Here is a 15,389-nt window from a genome sequence, read left to right as displayed (position 1 = left end):
TGTCAGTCTGGTTTTGGTTTTAACCTATAGCATAGAACTATTTTTTGTAGTAAACATTATTTCTCCCTGTCCAATTCTCAATTCCGTATTCACAGAACACCCAGTTCTCTGGCTGTACCGGGGGTGACCAGCCAGCTGAAGGATGTGAACCCCTCTCCAGTGGCACTGGTAAGGCCTCACCTGGGGTGCTGTGTCCAAGTGTGGGCTCCCCAGGAGAAGGGACATCAGAGGGGACAAAGTCCAGCAGATGGCTGCTGAGATGGTCTGAGGGCTGTGTGCGGGGGGACACCCCGGCCTGGCCACCCAGGTTCACGGAGGTCCCGAAGTGTCACCCTGCTTGGTTTTGGCCTGTACTTCCCGCTGCCGCCCTGGATCGCCTCACGCTCCTGCCCTCAGAGCGCTCCAGGCGGGTTTTTTGCAGACCTGTGGCCCAGCTCTGGGCAGCAGGACCCTTCCGGCCCCGGGGCTGCTCTCCCCGAGAGCTGCACTGCGGCACCGCGGTGCCGGTGGGGCCCGGCGGGAGAAGCTGCAGCCGCGGGAGGGGCGCGGGCCCTTCCCTGCGAGGCCGCAGGGGCCGGGCGGGCTGCGCGGGGCGCGGCGGCCGCTCCAGGGGGTGCCGGGAGCGCCCCGCCCGCCACGGTGGGCCCCGCCCCCCGCGCGCGCCCGGCAGGCAGGGGGCGGGGCTACACGGCCCCGCCCCTTCGCCGCGCCCCCGCCCCCTCCCTGGTGGCGCCGCATCGAGGCGGCCATTTTGTGTCGCTGCGCGGTCGGTGGCGCTGGGCTCGGCGCGGAGCGGGGCCCGCGGCGGTTCGGCTCCGTTCTAACCCTTTTTCCCGTACAGATCCCTCGGTAAGAGCGCGGCGGCGCCCGGGTGGGCCGGGCCGCCTGCCCTGCCCCGCGCTGCCGGCCCGAGGCGAGGCGAGGGGAGGGAGGCCGGGCGCGGCGCGGCTGGCACGCGTCCCCGCGCACAAAGGGCCGGGCCGGGCCGGGCCGGGCGGCGCCTCCTGCGCTGCGGGCCCGGGGCGCCGAGCGGGGGCCGCTCCCGCCTCGCCGCGGCCTGGCGCGCTGAGGCCGGGGGCCCCAGGCCGCGGGCCGGCGCTCGCTCGCCCGCTCTCTCCCTCCCTCCGGCCGCGCCTCCGCCCGCGCCCGGCGGCCCGCGGAGCTGCGCGGCCGGCGCGGGCAGGTGAGTATGTGCGGGCCGAGCGCAGGCGCCGAGGGCTCGGCCGGCGGGGGCGGCCGAGTGACCTTGCGGCGGCGCCGGGGCCGGAGCCTGAGGCGGGGCCGGAGCCGGAGCGCGGGGGCTCTGCCAGCGGCGGCCGGGGCTGGGCGGGCGGCCGGGAGCGGCTCCTGGCGGGCCCCGAGCTGCGGGGGAGCGGCGGGGCTGCGGGAGGTGCGGGCGCGGCGGCGCGGTGTCGCCCTGTCGGCGCGGGAGGAGGCGGCTTGGGGCCGGTGCCGGCGGGGCTCGTCCCGGGGAGGCTTGGCGGGGCCCGGCGGCTGCTCCTTGCCCGGCCCCCGGGGACGAAGCGGGGAGGAACCTCGCGTGGGGCAGGTACCTGCCCCGCACGGTGTTCCTCACGGCCGGGGTTGGTTTCCGTGGGCAGTACCGTCAGCTGGAAGCTTCTGGCCTTTTTGTGTCCCGGGCAGTCTTGACCCCATCTCCATCCTGCTGCATTTTGTCCCTTTGACGTGTCTTTATGGAACAGAAATAACGGTGGATCCTTACACCAACCTGAAAGCTGCTTTGTGTCACACCTGTTTAACGCACAGAATTAGGAGGCACCATACTCTTTTTCCTGACAGGCCTAGGTTCAAATATGGCTTATTGCCACCAAAATGGGTTACTGTACTCGTTGGCTTGGCATGGATGTGCACACTAGCCATAGCAGGGCTTGGTTAATTGGAGCAGGTTGTCAGTACAGTTTTGAGAAACAGTGAAAATCTTTGTGGTACCAGAGGTGTTTCTGTGATCCCAGACTCTTGTTTCTAGCCTAAATGCTTGAAAATAGATCAGGAGGGATATTTGAATGTTGAGTCCAAGCTGGATAAAATAACTGTCTTCTTTCTGGGTGCAGAATTTGGTGTTGTATGCAGTAAGAAAATAAAACCAAATGTTAAAAATGATACTAATGACTTCAAGTAACCTTTTGTAGGTGTCTGTATAGAAGCTTGTAACTGAGCATCTCTATAGCAAATGCTTTTGACCTGGGTTCATGTAACTTTCTACAATTTCACATGACCAGTTTCCAAAAAAAGCCAAGTCAGAAGACCTGCAATGAAGATCACTCATAGTGTAATTCTTCATTTAATTTTTGTGTGACTTTTTTAATAGTTCTGGAGTTGAAGGTGGCTTAGATGAATACTCAACTGACCGAAGTCAGTTTGTGGAAGAGTTCAGTTTGCATTCTTGCTGACAAGTTCGTTGTTGTCTCCTGAATGGAAATAAAATGTTTACTTGAGCAGTCTGAGAGTAAAATCTGCTTGCCTGTAATCCAGAGTAATTAATTAAGGTCACGTTGGGAATGAGGCTGGAATAGTAATTGCTCATAACAGTGCTGCCTTGACTGAAATGCAGGAAGCATGTAATTAATTCTTACCTTTAATTGGACAAGTTCTCTGAAGCGCTTTCTTTTGCTCTTGCTAAGGTTATCTTGCTAGGTTATCTTGCTGGATAACCTAGGCAATGATATTGACCTAAATTATCCCCTTTGGTCAGGAGAGGAAGGTGCAATTCCTAATTTAATTGTAGGGGATGACAAATTCTCCATAACTGCCTATTTTATTTTAACTGCGTCTCTAGAAGCTAGGTATTGTCTGTAGCTGTAATTTGTCAGACCTTGACAGGAGCTGACACTGCTGCTGTAGGAAAGCTGTCCTGCCACTTGTCTCCTCTTTTCTGCCCATATGGCACTGTCCTGTGCAGATGTGAGCACTTGTGCAACAGTGCTGTGAGCTGAGCTAAAGAATGTACGCGGGGGGGGGAGGATTTACTGTTCAGCCCTACAAGTGGTTGTCATCAGTATTTAAACTGCATTCTTGATGGTTGCCTAATGGCGTGGGTGCAGTGGTTTTTCTTAAAATTTAAGAAGAAAGAAAAGTTGCGTATACTTTGGATTTAATGGTGCATCATACTGAGAAGTCTTGTGAAGTGCTTGTTCATTCAACAGTTAAACAAGTTACTCATTTCTCTTTTGCTTCAATTTATTCCTTATCATTTTCATACTTCTGTTTCTTGCTTACCTACAGGTTTATTTTGACTACTTGTGCTTCCTGTAGGAAAAGACTTTTTCAGGTAAGAAATAATGACTTGGAGCTCTTGGTTTATCTTTGCTGTCAAAATGCCAGTAGCTACATGGACTATATATTTCAAAAAGCCTTTTGGAACTGGTGGCTTTTCAGTTTTTCTGTGGATAGAAGCACCAGACTTAAGTCCATGTATGTGGATGTTTAATGTGTCTGTGCTGACTGACTGCAGATGTGTGTGGCAGAAAATAATGCATGTTGGAATATAATTGCTTCTTTTTGAGGCTTGTTAGTTTGTTGACATGCTTTTGTGTGGTTTTGCTGGACTTGAGAACTTTCAGCTGGCCTTGTTTCAGTATAGCCAGCTGCAGTCTGCCTTATTTTTTGAAGAGCTCCGTTTCAGGTAGGTTCCTGAAATTGCTTAAAAATATATAACTGTCTCCATCTGTGTCTTTAGCTAGATAGCCTGTATTAAAAGAAAGAGGGGAAGCACTACTGCTTAGTGTGGGGTAGGGTATATTTTCAGTGTGAAGTTGGCACCTGATTTGTTGCTGATGTTAAAATACTAGTCTCAAAATGGGCTGCTTCTTCTGCTGCTTATACTCATCACTTTTTTCCCAAGGAAATTGAGGATATCCTCTTGTTCACAGAGTGCTTGAGTCGGGAAACTATCCTGAAGACCTCTAGTGCTCCAGATGTAGACCTGAGCATCCTTAGCCTGTGCATCAGTGACACAAAGACAGTGTCATTGATAGGGTTTGATGTTAGGGTTTTTAGTTAATCTTAAAAGTGAAGGCTTAAAGCCTAAAGGCTTCTGTTAGCTTAGCAGAGGTTGCAAGTATACCACTTACTGCTTCTTCAGTATAATGCAAGTTGCTAACTGCTTTTTTGTTGTGTGATCTCCTGTTTTTATATTAGTCCTTTGCCTAGATTGCAGCTCTGTCTTCCCAGTATTGCTGTCATCAGTCTTGCAAAAAGATGTGCTGATACTTCTTTGTCTTTGTTTTTCCTGCTCTCCTTTCATCTCTGAGCTGGAGGACAGGTCTACAAGCAGCAGTGCACCCCTTTCCTTCCTTCTTGTAATAACATGGGGGAGTCACATCTTTCTTGCAGTGTGGCACATGCACAGATGATTTGTCTGCTTAATGCCTTATCTTAAATGAAGACGTAGTTTTTCATCAAAGCTCATGGCAGTGTAACTTGCAAGATTTACCTTTATTTGACTGTAATGAAAATACTCTCCTCTTCATCAGCAAGTAGGGTAGATTTGGTCCTGTCCAGTCAGGAAGGAGTTGAATTGTGAAACTGAGAATGTGATGTCTAAGTGTCAGAACACTGCTGACTGGCTGGAAACCGTGCCCTGTGGGAAAATCCTTTTAGTGGACAATACTGCAGGTGCTATAAATTATCTGTGGAAAATGTTTCTCAATTTTTGTTTTTACAGATGTTTTTACAGGTAGACTTCTAAAAGTCAGAAGTTCAAGTCCAGTTACTGCTGCAGGTACTGTTACCAGATCATTTTTGTGTTTTCCTACTGGCTCCTTCTATTTTTGGTCATAATATTTTTCTCTGATAGCTAAAATATGTGTTGATGCTCACTGGTAAGAAAAACCTTAGGCTCAACAATCTGCTGTAAGTGTACAGTGTGCTGCTGGAACACCCAGAGCAACCTCAAAGCTGGGGGCAGGATGTATGGTCAAAACTGAGCAATTAATTGGTCAGCTTAATGACCAACACATAGCCTTAAGTATTAAATTTCTATCTCAGATGTGGTCTTCGCTAGAATACCAAGGTATTGCTTTCAGCAGGAATGTAGGTGTTAATATTTCAGATCCACTTAATACTTCAGTGTTGTACTGACTTTAAAACATTGGCGTCAAGTGCAAAATGGTGTTAGACTCTGTAATCTAGGTGATGTAGCCAAGCAGGCAATGTGTAGGCAAGTGGAAGTCATGTTCTTGGACCTTGCCCATTTCTTAACGGTATGTTGTTTTAAGAAGAAACATGTTGTCTTTGCAAAATCATGAAATTGTCATGAGTTTTTGAGCCCAAGTGTTGTCCCTTTCCTCACCTGTTGTGCGAGGCCACTCTCTGACAGTTAATACCTTGTCCAGGGTGGTTTAGTATGTTCAACCATAGGCTGCTGGAAGACCATACTAAACCAAATGTTTAAATATAGTCCCGCTGTCAGTAAGTTTGTCGAAGGAGTTCTGTGGGATTTGGGGGATTTTTGCTTCTGGGAAAGTATAGAATGGCAATGAGAATCAGTCCACTTTTTTCCTTTTCCCTGTTTTGTTTTTATTTGACAAAGGCACTGTGAACCCATAGGTACCCACTAGGCAGGTTTTTGAGGACCGTTTCACTCAGTGCATTCAGCATTGTGAAGTGGTTTCATACAGCTTCAATTCAGGTAGAAAAACAGGAGAGATTGCATTGGGGTGCCCAATCTGCGGGCTAAATTAGGCTTCTCGGAACAATTCCAATGGCTGTAGCTTGTTTCTGCTACTCCTCCTGCAGTCTGAGAAGCCTTGCATGTGTTGACATGAATTGGATTTGTGGATGAAGAAACTGTTCTCAAGAAACTCCTTTAGTTTATTTCTCGTATGACCAAAATGGATCCCTCTGTCATGTGATGAATGTTTATCCAACTGAGGATGTCTTTGTGGACAGGAGAGGACTGTGTTTGGTCATTTTGGCTCGTGTTTGTTCACATGGCTAGACATACATGGGTTGATGTGGTGAATGCTTGTGATTTGGAGACTGTGCTTTCATAAGAAACAATGCAGCTTGCTTGAGCTGTCTGCAGGTCTTTTTAGTTGTTAAACATTTGAATTCTTATTATCCTTGAAAGAATTCTTGCTGATATATTCATTTGCACCTTAAAGTATCCTTCATGCTACATTTATTATTTTTTAACTAAGAAGATCTAAAACCATAGAAATGTTTAGAGTCTTAAGTTGCTAGAAGCTTTTACAATGGAAGAAGTGTTTCTTACAAGTTCTTTCTCTGATTTGTTAGGCTGCTGCTTTTGTGGTAGTTAGAATTATTTCTAAATGCAGGAAGGGTTTTCTCTGTCTCTGGATATTTTTAAATATTCCAAAAGCACCAGTCTTAATCATGATACATCTTGAAAAGCCATGCTTGTTAAATAAGAGTATATCTGTAATTTGAGCTTGCTGAAGGCTTGTATCTGACCTAGGCTTTTGGTTGGTTTTTTAAAATAACCTGTACTGGAAGATGACTTACTAAAGTTTGTTAACCACCATGGTGTTGCAGCAGAAATCCACCAGTATGAGTAGGAATTGTATATTAGTTGCATCAGAACTGATGACTTCAGTTGTGTGAATCTCAGTCTGCTGTAATTGTTTTGCAAAAGAATTTTGATGTACTTCCAAATCTAGAACACTCAGGCATTTTGACCCTTTGACTCAGGTTTGGCAGTTTTGTTTATGGGTTGCTTTTTGTGCTTGATATTTCAGAAATGAAGCCTTCTCTTTTTTAGCTACTGTCTTCAGAGTTAAAGACTGTTTGGGTGATAGGAGTATAATTGATGCAGTGATATGTGTGGGGGTTTCTCACTAGTAGTTCTCATTAAACTCCTGGGAGGAAAGGAGGGTGTTAGATTTGGGGCAGATTGGTTGCATTTAAGTATCTTCAGATAAATTTGCTTCAGAGTCTTATCTGCCAGATAGCGGTTAGATGGAAAAGTGGGGAGAGCAGTTAAGAATTTCTGCAGCTTGGAATAACTGAGAAAGGGAAAGCAAAAAAAAAAAAAAAAGGAAAATGAGATAAAGGGGGGTGGGGACACTCAACAGTAGGAACTTTTTTCCTATTTAGCAATCCATTGGAAGAGATGGTGAACTCATGATAATCTGTGCTGGATCTTCAGCCTGTCATTTCACCTAAAATCATACATTCTTAATGTACAAGATAAAATTGACTGTAGGCTGTAATTTCCTGTAAGTGCAACTTGGTCCATATGGTGGATTTAACATGTCAGTGATACATTCTTTAAATGTCTGCAGGCAGTACCTTGAATTTGGAGTTACTTGCATATACAAGGTTTGATAGTTACGCTGTCCACTTGTCTAGTTAATGGGTTTGTTCTGAAATACCTGGTACACCAAAGTAGGAGTAATGATAAAGTTACTAGTGGCTTCTGTTTGGCAAAGGATAAATAAACTATGGAGAAATTTGATGTAGATATGCAGAGGGAGTGTCAGCGTGTCTGTCAGGATCTCTAAGTTTCTCTCTATTTAGTAGCCTGCTGACCCTCTGTATGGAAATATTCTCAGATTAAATTGATGTTCTAGAGGTGCTGTTGTATGATCTGGATATTGTTGGCTGTAGAGGAAATATGTTTTTGAACCCTAAACTACATTTAGTCTCAGAATTCACATGACTTATGTTTTTCCTTTCCTATAGTTATACAGCAGTGTTTGGAATGTTTGCAGCCATATAAGCAACGAGTTTCTTCTTGGTGAGTATAAGTACGGATCCTTGGTTTTGTTAATTGTAGCTTTTTTTAAGCTTTTGAAGTTTTGCTTTAAAACTTGGGGTTTTCTTAATTCTTACAGAAGCACTGTGTATAATATTTCTCTAAATTAAATCCTTATATTCTTAAAGACTGTACATTTTCAGTTGAAGGAAAAAATGGCAGTTTCATTGAAGTAGATTTTTTTGAATGTTATTTAGGAAAAACCTGCTTTATTTCATGTGGCTTAAATCCTTTTCCCAAATCTTTTTGCTTGTTCAGTGTCATAAGAGTGTTTGTCTTTCACCTTTAGTGTGTCTCAGGAAAAAAGAGGGGAAACCAGAACAGGTAAATGAGAGATGATCAAATGATTGTAAAGAATTCTTTTCAGTAATGAGTATTTATTTCTTTAATTGCACTTGGTAATTCAAATAGGGTTTATTATAGAAAAATTTTTTCTGTTCTGTTGAACTGCCCATGTTTATAACTACTGCTCCCATGTTGGTCTGTCCCAGTCTCTCTTGACAACACTGTTACATGGGATGAGGATGAAAATGACATTCTCTTGTGTCCTGTAATCTTAGGGAGAGTGTGAGGATCTTGATCTGGGGGGAGTAACTTATGTTTACTGACACCTTTACACTTTTGTCACCAGGTACTTTGAGTAGGTCTTGGTTTCCACCTGAAGAGGAGAGCAAATACAGATTTTTACTGGTGTCAGTTTTGTTAGTCTACTTGTATTAACTAGAGGAAAAATGCGAGTCTGAAATAAAATACTGAGTCTTATGCTTTGAGGGGATGTTTCAGTGTTGAGGAATTAGCTGTACAGTATCCTTGTGGAAATCATAAGTATCAGTTCAGGATCCAATTTCAGTGTTGTGGTGCTCAATCAGTTGGCCTGTGTAGTTGTTGATTGAATCTGGGAAACTTTTGAAGGAAGAAGTCAGTGCTGCTTAAGATCTAGTTGAGGATCCTACATGCAAATAAGAACTGCATGTAGTCCAGTGTCTTGTTTGAAATGTGTCTTTTGGCTAGCAAAAGGTATGTGATGCAGTATTCCTTGGAATTGTTGCAGTGTCTAATGGTCTTCATGTCCAGTTCAAATCTTTCCTGTTTCTACTCCTGTTGCATTAAAAAAACTAGACTGAAGATCTGAGTCATTGTGTTTTGAAATACCAGTGCTAAGGACATCTTCTGAAACTTACGGTTATGTTCTAAAACTTACTCATCTTGCTATGAAGTGGTATGTATAAACAAAACATAGGGCAGGAGTGTAGGGATCCTGAGATAAATAGCTAGTACACAACCATTTCTGGGTTAATACTTTAATAGGTGTGGGGTTTTATTTCATTTACTTTATATGTAGGGTAAAATACAGTGAGACATACTTCATGGTAGCAATGCTGCTGTAGGCAGAATTTTTTTCTGCAGGCAGTAAAAGTCTGTTGTAATCAGCTGCCCAAGTCAGCACCAAAACAATTTTTGAAAGTGGTGTTTAAATGTTTGTGATAGTTGTACTTAGTCCTCATAAGATGCCATTAGGATTGTATTAATATAAATGGTGTCTGTAAATACTGTTTTGCAGTCTGATACAGCCATTACCTTTTCTCATCTGCAGGTGTGTGGTTTCAGCACAGCATGGCTGTGGTCATCCACTTGCAAGGTCTTCTGATTGTGGTGGGGACCATGGACTTCTCTGGATTGACCATTCCTGATGGGGGCGTGCATATTGTAGGGGGTGAGCTGGGTGAGGCTTTCATTGTTTTACCACTGATGAAGGTGCAAGGCTTGGTATCATGTATGCAGATGGTATCAGTAAAAGGTCAAAGCTAACTACTGCAGAGCAGTAAAAACCTTATGTGCAAAATGTGCTTGGACTTCAAAATGGGCACATAGATACACTTAGCAGTTTTGGAACGCTGTGGTGCTGGGGTGAATGGCAGAGTGAGCTTAGGCTTTGTGGAATCAACTATAAACCTGTTTTGGCATAGAAACTGTTTATACTGCTATACACAGAGGAAACAAAACAAGCTTGTGTCTTGTTGCTTGTATAGGAACTGCAAGTCAAATCTTGGGGCTGCCTTCAGTGTCCCAGTTCAGTTACACCTGTGCTGCATGTCCACTGAACACAGGACAGTCTCTTGCTAGTTGCTTTTACTCCCTGGTTTTGCCAGTGCTTTTTATTAACTCCCCACCTGTCCCACCCTGTAGTCCTGCTGAATCACCAGTGATGTGGAATGACTCGTAGGAATCGGACGGCAAGCCTACCATCCAGAATAAAACCAGAATAAAACAGTACTTTACATTGAAAATTTGTATTTATGCAAACTGTCAGTTTGCTGTGCTCCTTTATCAAGGCAGAGATCTATGGTTTTTCATCGAGTTTCTCTTTTTTTCTCTATTGTGCTCTGATGGGGGTGGGGAATCCCTGGGTTTGTCACAGATACACTGAATGAAGGAGATAAGAGGTTGAATTGTGGGAGTGAATTGCCTTCCTTCTGAGCTGCTTACGAAGTACTGAATTGAGACAGCACTAAGTTTGGTAGTGTGACTGATTTAAAGGCAGAGGTTTTGATGTGATAGTACTTAAGGAATGGTTTAATCATACTTACTAGTGGTTTGGAAAAGTGTTTGCAAAGGTAGGTAAGGCTTTGAAAAAGGCTGCAGTGATTCTGCAGTTTCCAGAGAGAAAACAATAGAGGCTGTTATTAGTGAAAGAGAAAGTTTTCCATAACTGCTTGGTTTTGATCTGTATGGTAATATGAAAGATTTCTGCAGTTTGCAGAGGAACCTCTTCTGTTGGAACTTAGTGATGTTCCAGGTTTGGGGCTCAGAACTGACAGAGCTTAAAACTGAAGAGAATAAGAATGGCTACATGTGCGAGTATACAGGACCTGCACTGTTAGCAGAGCAGAAAAATCATGATCCCTGAAGTGATCAGTATTAATGTAAGTGTATTTTTCTCTGCATTGCCCTGATACAAAGTGCCTTCCTGACTGGTACCTGTAAGTATTTGAATAGTTGAGTAGTCTTTAAAAGCTAAGTTACTTCATGGTGACTTCTCTGGGGAAGAAAAGGTTCTCCCATTTAAACAGCAGAAATGTGTACTTTCAGTGATGTAGATTTAGAAATACTTTCTGTTGGAAGTAGTGATGTCTAAATCCTGCAGTATGTGTTCCTGAAACATGTCTAATCCTCATAGTGAAACAAGAAGTTTTGGACAAAAGCCTTACAGCTTTGGGGGTAGGCCTAGTAACTACTCCTTGTTTTAATTGTGGTCTTGTGCGCTTGAGAAAAATGGATTCTCAGAGTTACCGAAGTGAAAAGCCTGCTTGTGTCTTGGTTTAGTTACCAAGTTAGTACAAATTCATTTTCTGCTGAAGAAAATTTTAGGAGATGTGTTCTGGTGAAGTGTTCTTATTTCCAATTTGTAGCTCTGACTGTCTGGCTAGTCTGGAGTTGTTTGTTAACAGTCTTGTTTTGATGTAGTTCAAGGTTTTTAAGTAATCCTTGCAGGAGAGGACAGATGCTGAAACATAAAATCTCAAAGCAGAGGCAAGCCCCTGTGCTCAGTGTTTTCTGAGAAACTAAGTTCTCCATGTGGTCAAGGTTATGCTGGTGAAGTGTTGATGGGCTTTAGTGTTGCCTGTTGGCCTTGTTTGTGGAGTTTGTGATGGCTTCCAGTGAAGGTCGTATGGTATGGTTTCAGTCTTGCTCTAAGGCTCTGTTTCAGCTAAGATCCTCTACTGAGTAATTTATCTCATGTAACCTTCTACCAAGTATGTATCTGCTTGAGGAAGTTGATTCTGGAATTAGCTGCAAATGTAAAACACAGCCTGCTTTGTGAGGCATGCTGAGCGTAGGGACTGCTGGATCGAGTTCAATCCAGTCGCAGGGTGTAAGAGAGAACCAACTCAAAGCAGCCCAGGTTTCATAATCTGGAAGGGGAGAGGAAGGCAGGTGTTGAGGGAGGGGACAGTGGTATGAGATTTTTGCCCATACAGTTTCTCCTCTTTCAACTTTCTGAGCAGCTGCCTTCTAACAAGCTTGGCCGAGTTAATGAAGTGCAGTGCGTGTCTGCTCTGACAGATGCTGGTGTCTAGCTGACTCTGGCTGTAAAGTGGACGGAGTTCAGATTTTTCACAGAATCCACAGTCTCTGTAAACATGGTTAAATGGCTCCTGTTGTTTTTTCAGGCTTCCCTTTAGTTGTGATACTCATAGTTTGTTTTTTTTAATATTTGACTGAAACTACAGTAAGACCTTCCTCAACAAAATTTATCTTTATTTATAGAAGCCCTATTGCATGAGATACTGTTACTGAAGTCAGGAGATGTGTTGTTCCTCTTCAGCCTTGTGTAGGTGAGCCGAAATGACTCTCATTCTTCAGGATTGCAGCTGTTACTGAAGGAGACCACTGCACAGAGCTTCAGTAATGTACTTCCAGTACTTTTAGGAGTACGTTGTCTTTGCGTGTCCCTACTTAGTGAAAAGTGTCATGGTTTGAGCCCAGAGGGTAACTGAGCACCATGCAGCCGCTTGCTCACTGCTTCCTCCTCAGGAATGGGAAGGAGAAAATAAAGCAAAGGCTCTGGAATTGAGGTAAGGACAGAGAGGGATGACTCACCCGTTATGGTCATGAGCAAAAGACAGACTGCTTAGGGGAAGAAAAAGAACATCAGTTTAATTCAAACACTAACAACAACAACATTTAACAGAGTAGGACAGTGCGAAGCATTACCACATCTTAAAAAAATTTTCCCCCAACCTCTCCCTTCTTCCTGGGCTCAGCTTTGCTCCCGATTTCTCTACCTCCTCACCCAGTAGCACAGGGGACAGAGAATGCGAGGGCAGGTTCAGTCCCGGTGCTCCTCCCTCCTCAGGGGGAGTGCTTATCACACTTCCCCTCCTCCAGCGTAGTGTCCCTCTCATGGGAGACAGAACTCCATGAACTTTCTCCAACGTGAGTCCTTCCTGTGGTCTGCAAACTGTTGCTGAGTTGCTCTGGTGTGGGTCCATCCCACATGTTGCAGTCCTCCCAAACGACAGCAGCAGGTCATTTTCCCGCAGAGTCCCGGCCTTCTTTGGGCGCAGCCACCTGCTCTGGCATGGGGTCCTCCATGGGCTGCAAGTTGGCCTCTGCTCCACTGGTGACCTCCATGGGCCACAGGGGCACAGCCTGCCTCTCACCACGGGCTGCAGGGGAGTCTCTGCACTGGCAAACCTGCCCCCTTTCCTCCTCCTTTCTTCTACTGACCTTGGTGTTCGAGTAGGTGTCCTTCTCACAACTCCTCCTCCCAGGTTCCCCTTCCTAAATATGTTATCGCAGAGGTGCAGCCACCATTGATATTTGGTTTGGCCTTGGCCAGAGGCAGGTCTGACTTGGAGCTGGGGCAGGGAACCTTCAGGAAGCTTCTCACAGGGGGCCACTGCTGTTGCCCCTCCCCTGCTGCCAGAAACCCCTGCCACACACACAGACCCAACACAAAAAAGAGAAGTAAATTTACTAGGACATCTTGCAGCTGTAATTTCTCCTACAAGTGTTAGGCAAAATGTGTGTCTGTTCCATAGTTGGAGGCATGAAATTCTATTGCTAGTATGAGAAAGTAGTATTTTAATGATGTAAATCTGCAGAGAAAATAGTGGATGTTTGAGGTGTGGGTGGATAAACTGTTTAAAAAAGAAATGTAGCTTTGCACTTGCTGCTTGGATTTCCACATTATTTTTTCTTTTAATTCTTACTGTTTATTTTTAATCAGAATGTAAAACCTCAACCATCCGAACTTTTCCTTAAATTTCTTCCCCTTCTCCTTTCCCTATTAAAAGTCATGGAGGTGGTAGGTAAATCGTCCCCTGCCCCAACCTCTGGCCATATTAGAAGACATTCCTGGACCAATTAAGATCCATGCTGGGTGAACTCAGTTTGTTATCAGAAACTCTAGAAAAGGAACTTGCAATATTTCTCAGTTCCTAGGTGGCTAAAATATTTTTTCTTTTGGTGTGAACCACTGTGTTGTGAATTGAGCTTACAGACAATAGCATTTTTTTTCCTGTATCATTGCAGGCTGCTTTAACAGTAGTGAAGATGTCTAAAAGCAGTGCTTTAGAGGAAGGCAGCAGATCATCTTCTGGTAGAGAAGTTTCTTTGCAATGTGCTTATGATACTTGAGGTGGTGGGAGTGCCTCCATGGCCAGCCCTTTGCAAGTGGCCTGGTTTAAAAAGTGTGTTGATGGAGTAGCTTTTCCCTGCAGTAGAAGCTTTATGACTTCTCTAAAGATCTTTGATTTCTGAACTACACTTGAACTTAGAGTAGTTCTTCATAAAATAACATTAATACTTTGAGATGCAGCTCAGTTGATATCATTGCTGTTTATGCATTGTGTGAGCCAAAATGCTGCTGTTTATTTCTCTTGCCAGTGCATATCTCCTTATTCTTGTAGTGTAAGACTAGAAGGTTTTTTAATTTCACTTGCATCAGTTTTATAGATCTTGAATTGAATAAGATACAGGCTTACTTTAAGGAAGACAGTCTTGAATAAAAGTTACTCGTATCTTTTGATCTTGAAGCTTGAGCTTGAAGACTCACAGGAGTGAATCATAATTTGAATCTTGTGGGAAATGGCTGACAAAAATTTGGGAAAAATAGCTCCTGATCAGGCTTTCCACTAAACGTACCTTTAGAGAAACTACTTTGGCAAGATTTCTAAAACCTTTGTATTATCTGTTGGAAACATATCTTAATGAAGACTATTTTTATTTTTTGGTTAAAATGGTGAAGTGGGAACAAAGCAATGCAAATATGCAAAGCAGTATAGACAGTCTTCTAAAATTGGTTAAAGAAACGACATATTTCTAACATCTTTGAACTCTACTGCATTTGTAGTGATGAGGTGACATAGTGTTCTTGAGTGTTTCACATGGTAGCTATTGAAAGATTGTTATTGTGTTTGTTTTTGCTGACTTCCTGTTTACTGGATTCCTTGTTTCATCAAAACCGGGAGGGGGGAGAGAATATTATGAAACTTCTATCTCAGTTGTGAATAAATTGGGTTGCAGAGTTCTTAATTGACCTGGAACTTGGACCGATGGACAAAGGTTGAGCTTCAATCTTTCATGGTCCAGTAGCTACCATTTTGAACACATTTTTGGAATGATTCTGCACACTGTCACTTGAGAAGCCTTGTTTAAGAGATAATTGTCCCCATTACTTTCTGCAAACCAAAAATACAGAGGTCCCTTAACATTTAGCTTTTGGGGATTATGGTGCATAAGCTTATTTTGTGTATGTCTTGATTAGTGATTGATATTTAATTGCATTTTTCAGGGGAATAAAATCAGCAGTGTTGATATTACAAAATGACAAAACATCCTCCGAATAGAAGAGGGATCAACTTTGAGGTGGGAGCCCAGTTGGAAGCCCGTGACAGATTAAAAAACTGGTATTTTTTTAAAACCATTCATATTATCTTAACTCTAAGTCTTTAATATCTTAAACATTTTGTATTGGTACAATATTTAGTGTCCTGGTCATTGGTTTGTAGGAAAGAAGTTAATTTATAAATTTATATACCAGTGGTTGAAATGGGCGATAGATGCTGATGTGTTGTGCTGGCCCTTAAAAAGAAGTGTACTGGTGCTATCTGTGTCTGGGAAATAGGACTACTCCTAAATCTAG

General features: G+C 43.9%; 1 protein-coding gene across 11 annotated transcripts in view; it reads left to right on the top strand.

Moving 5' to 3' along the window:
- Positions 1-730: 730 nt before the first annotated feature.
- Positions 731-15,389, top strand: part of PHF20 (PHD finger protein 20) — a 74,690-nt gene continuing 60,031 nt past the window's right edge. For 6 of the 11 annotated variants that reach the window (XM_074888373.1, XM_074888372.1, XM_074888371.1 and 3 more), the window contains exons 1-6: positions 731-849; positions 3,244-3,289; positions 4,685-4,741; positions 7,666-7,720; positions 9,333-9,461; positions 15,039-15,153. In XM_074888373.1, the coding sequence (XP_074744474.1) occupies positions 15,071-15,153 (83 nt within the window). In that variant the 5' untranslated portion in view covers positions 731-849; positions 3,244-3,289; positions 4,685-4,741; ... (1 more) ...; positions 9,333-9,461; positions 15,039-15,070. Of the gene's footprint in view, positions 850-3,243; positions 3,290-4,684; positions 4,742-7,665; positions 7,721-9,332; positions 9,462-12,065; positions 12,076-12,137; positions 12,316-13,777; positions 13,845-15,038; positions 15,154-15,389 lie in introns of those variants that run through there. The other 5 variants (XM_074888363.1, XM_074888365.1, XM_074888366.1 and 2 more) reach the window with 5 other exon arrangements.

This window comes from Strix uralensis, chromosome 18 (assembly GCF_047716275.1).
Source record: "Strix uralensis isolate ZFMK-TIS-50842 chromosome 18, bStrUra1, whole genome shotgun sequence".
Taxonomy (NCBI): domain Eukaryota; kingdom Metazoa; phylum Chordata; class Aves; order Strigiformes; family Strigidae; genus Strix; species Strix uralensis.
Note: the sequence above shows the minus strand (reverse complement) of the source record. Positions and strands in the feature narration are given on the sequence as shown.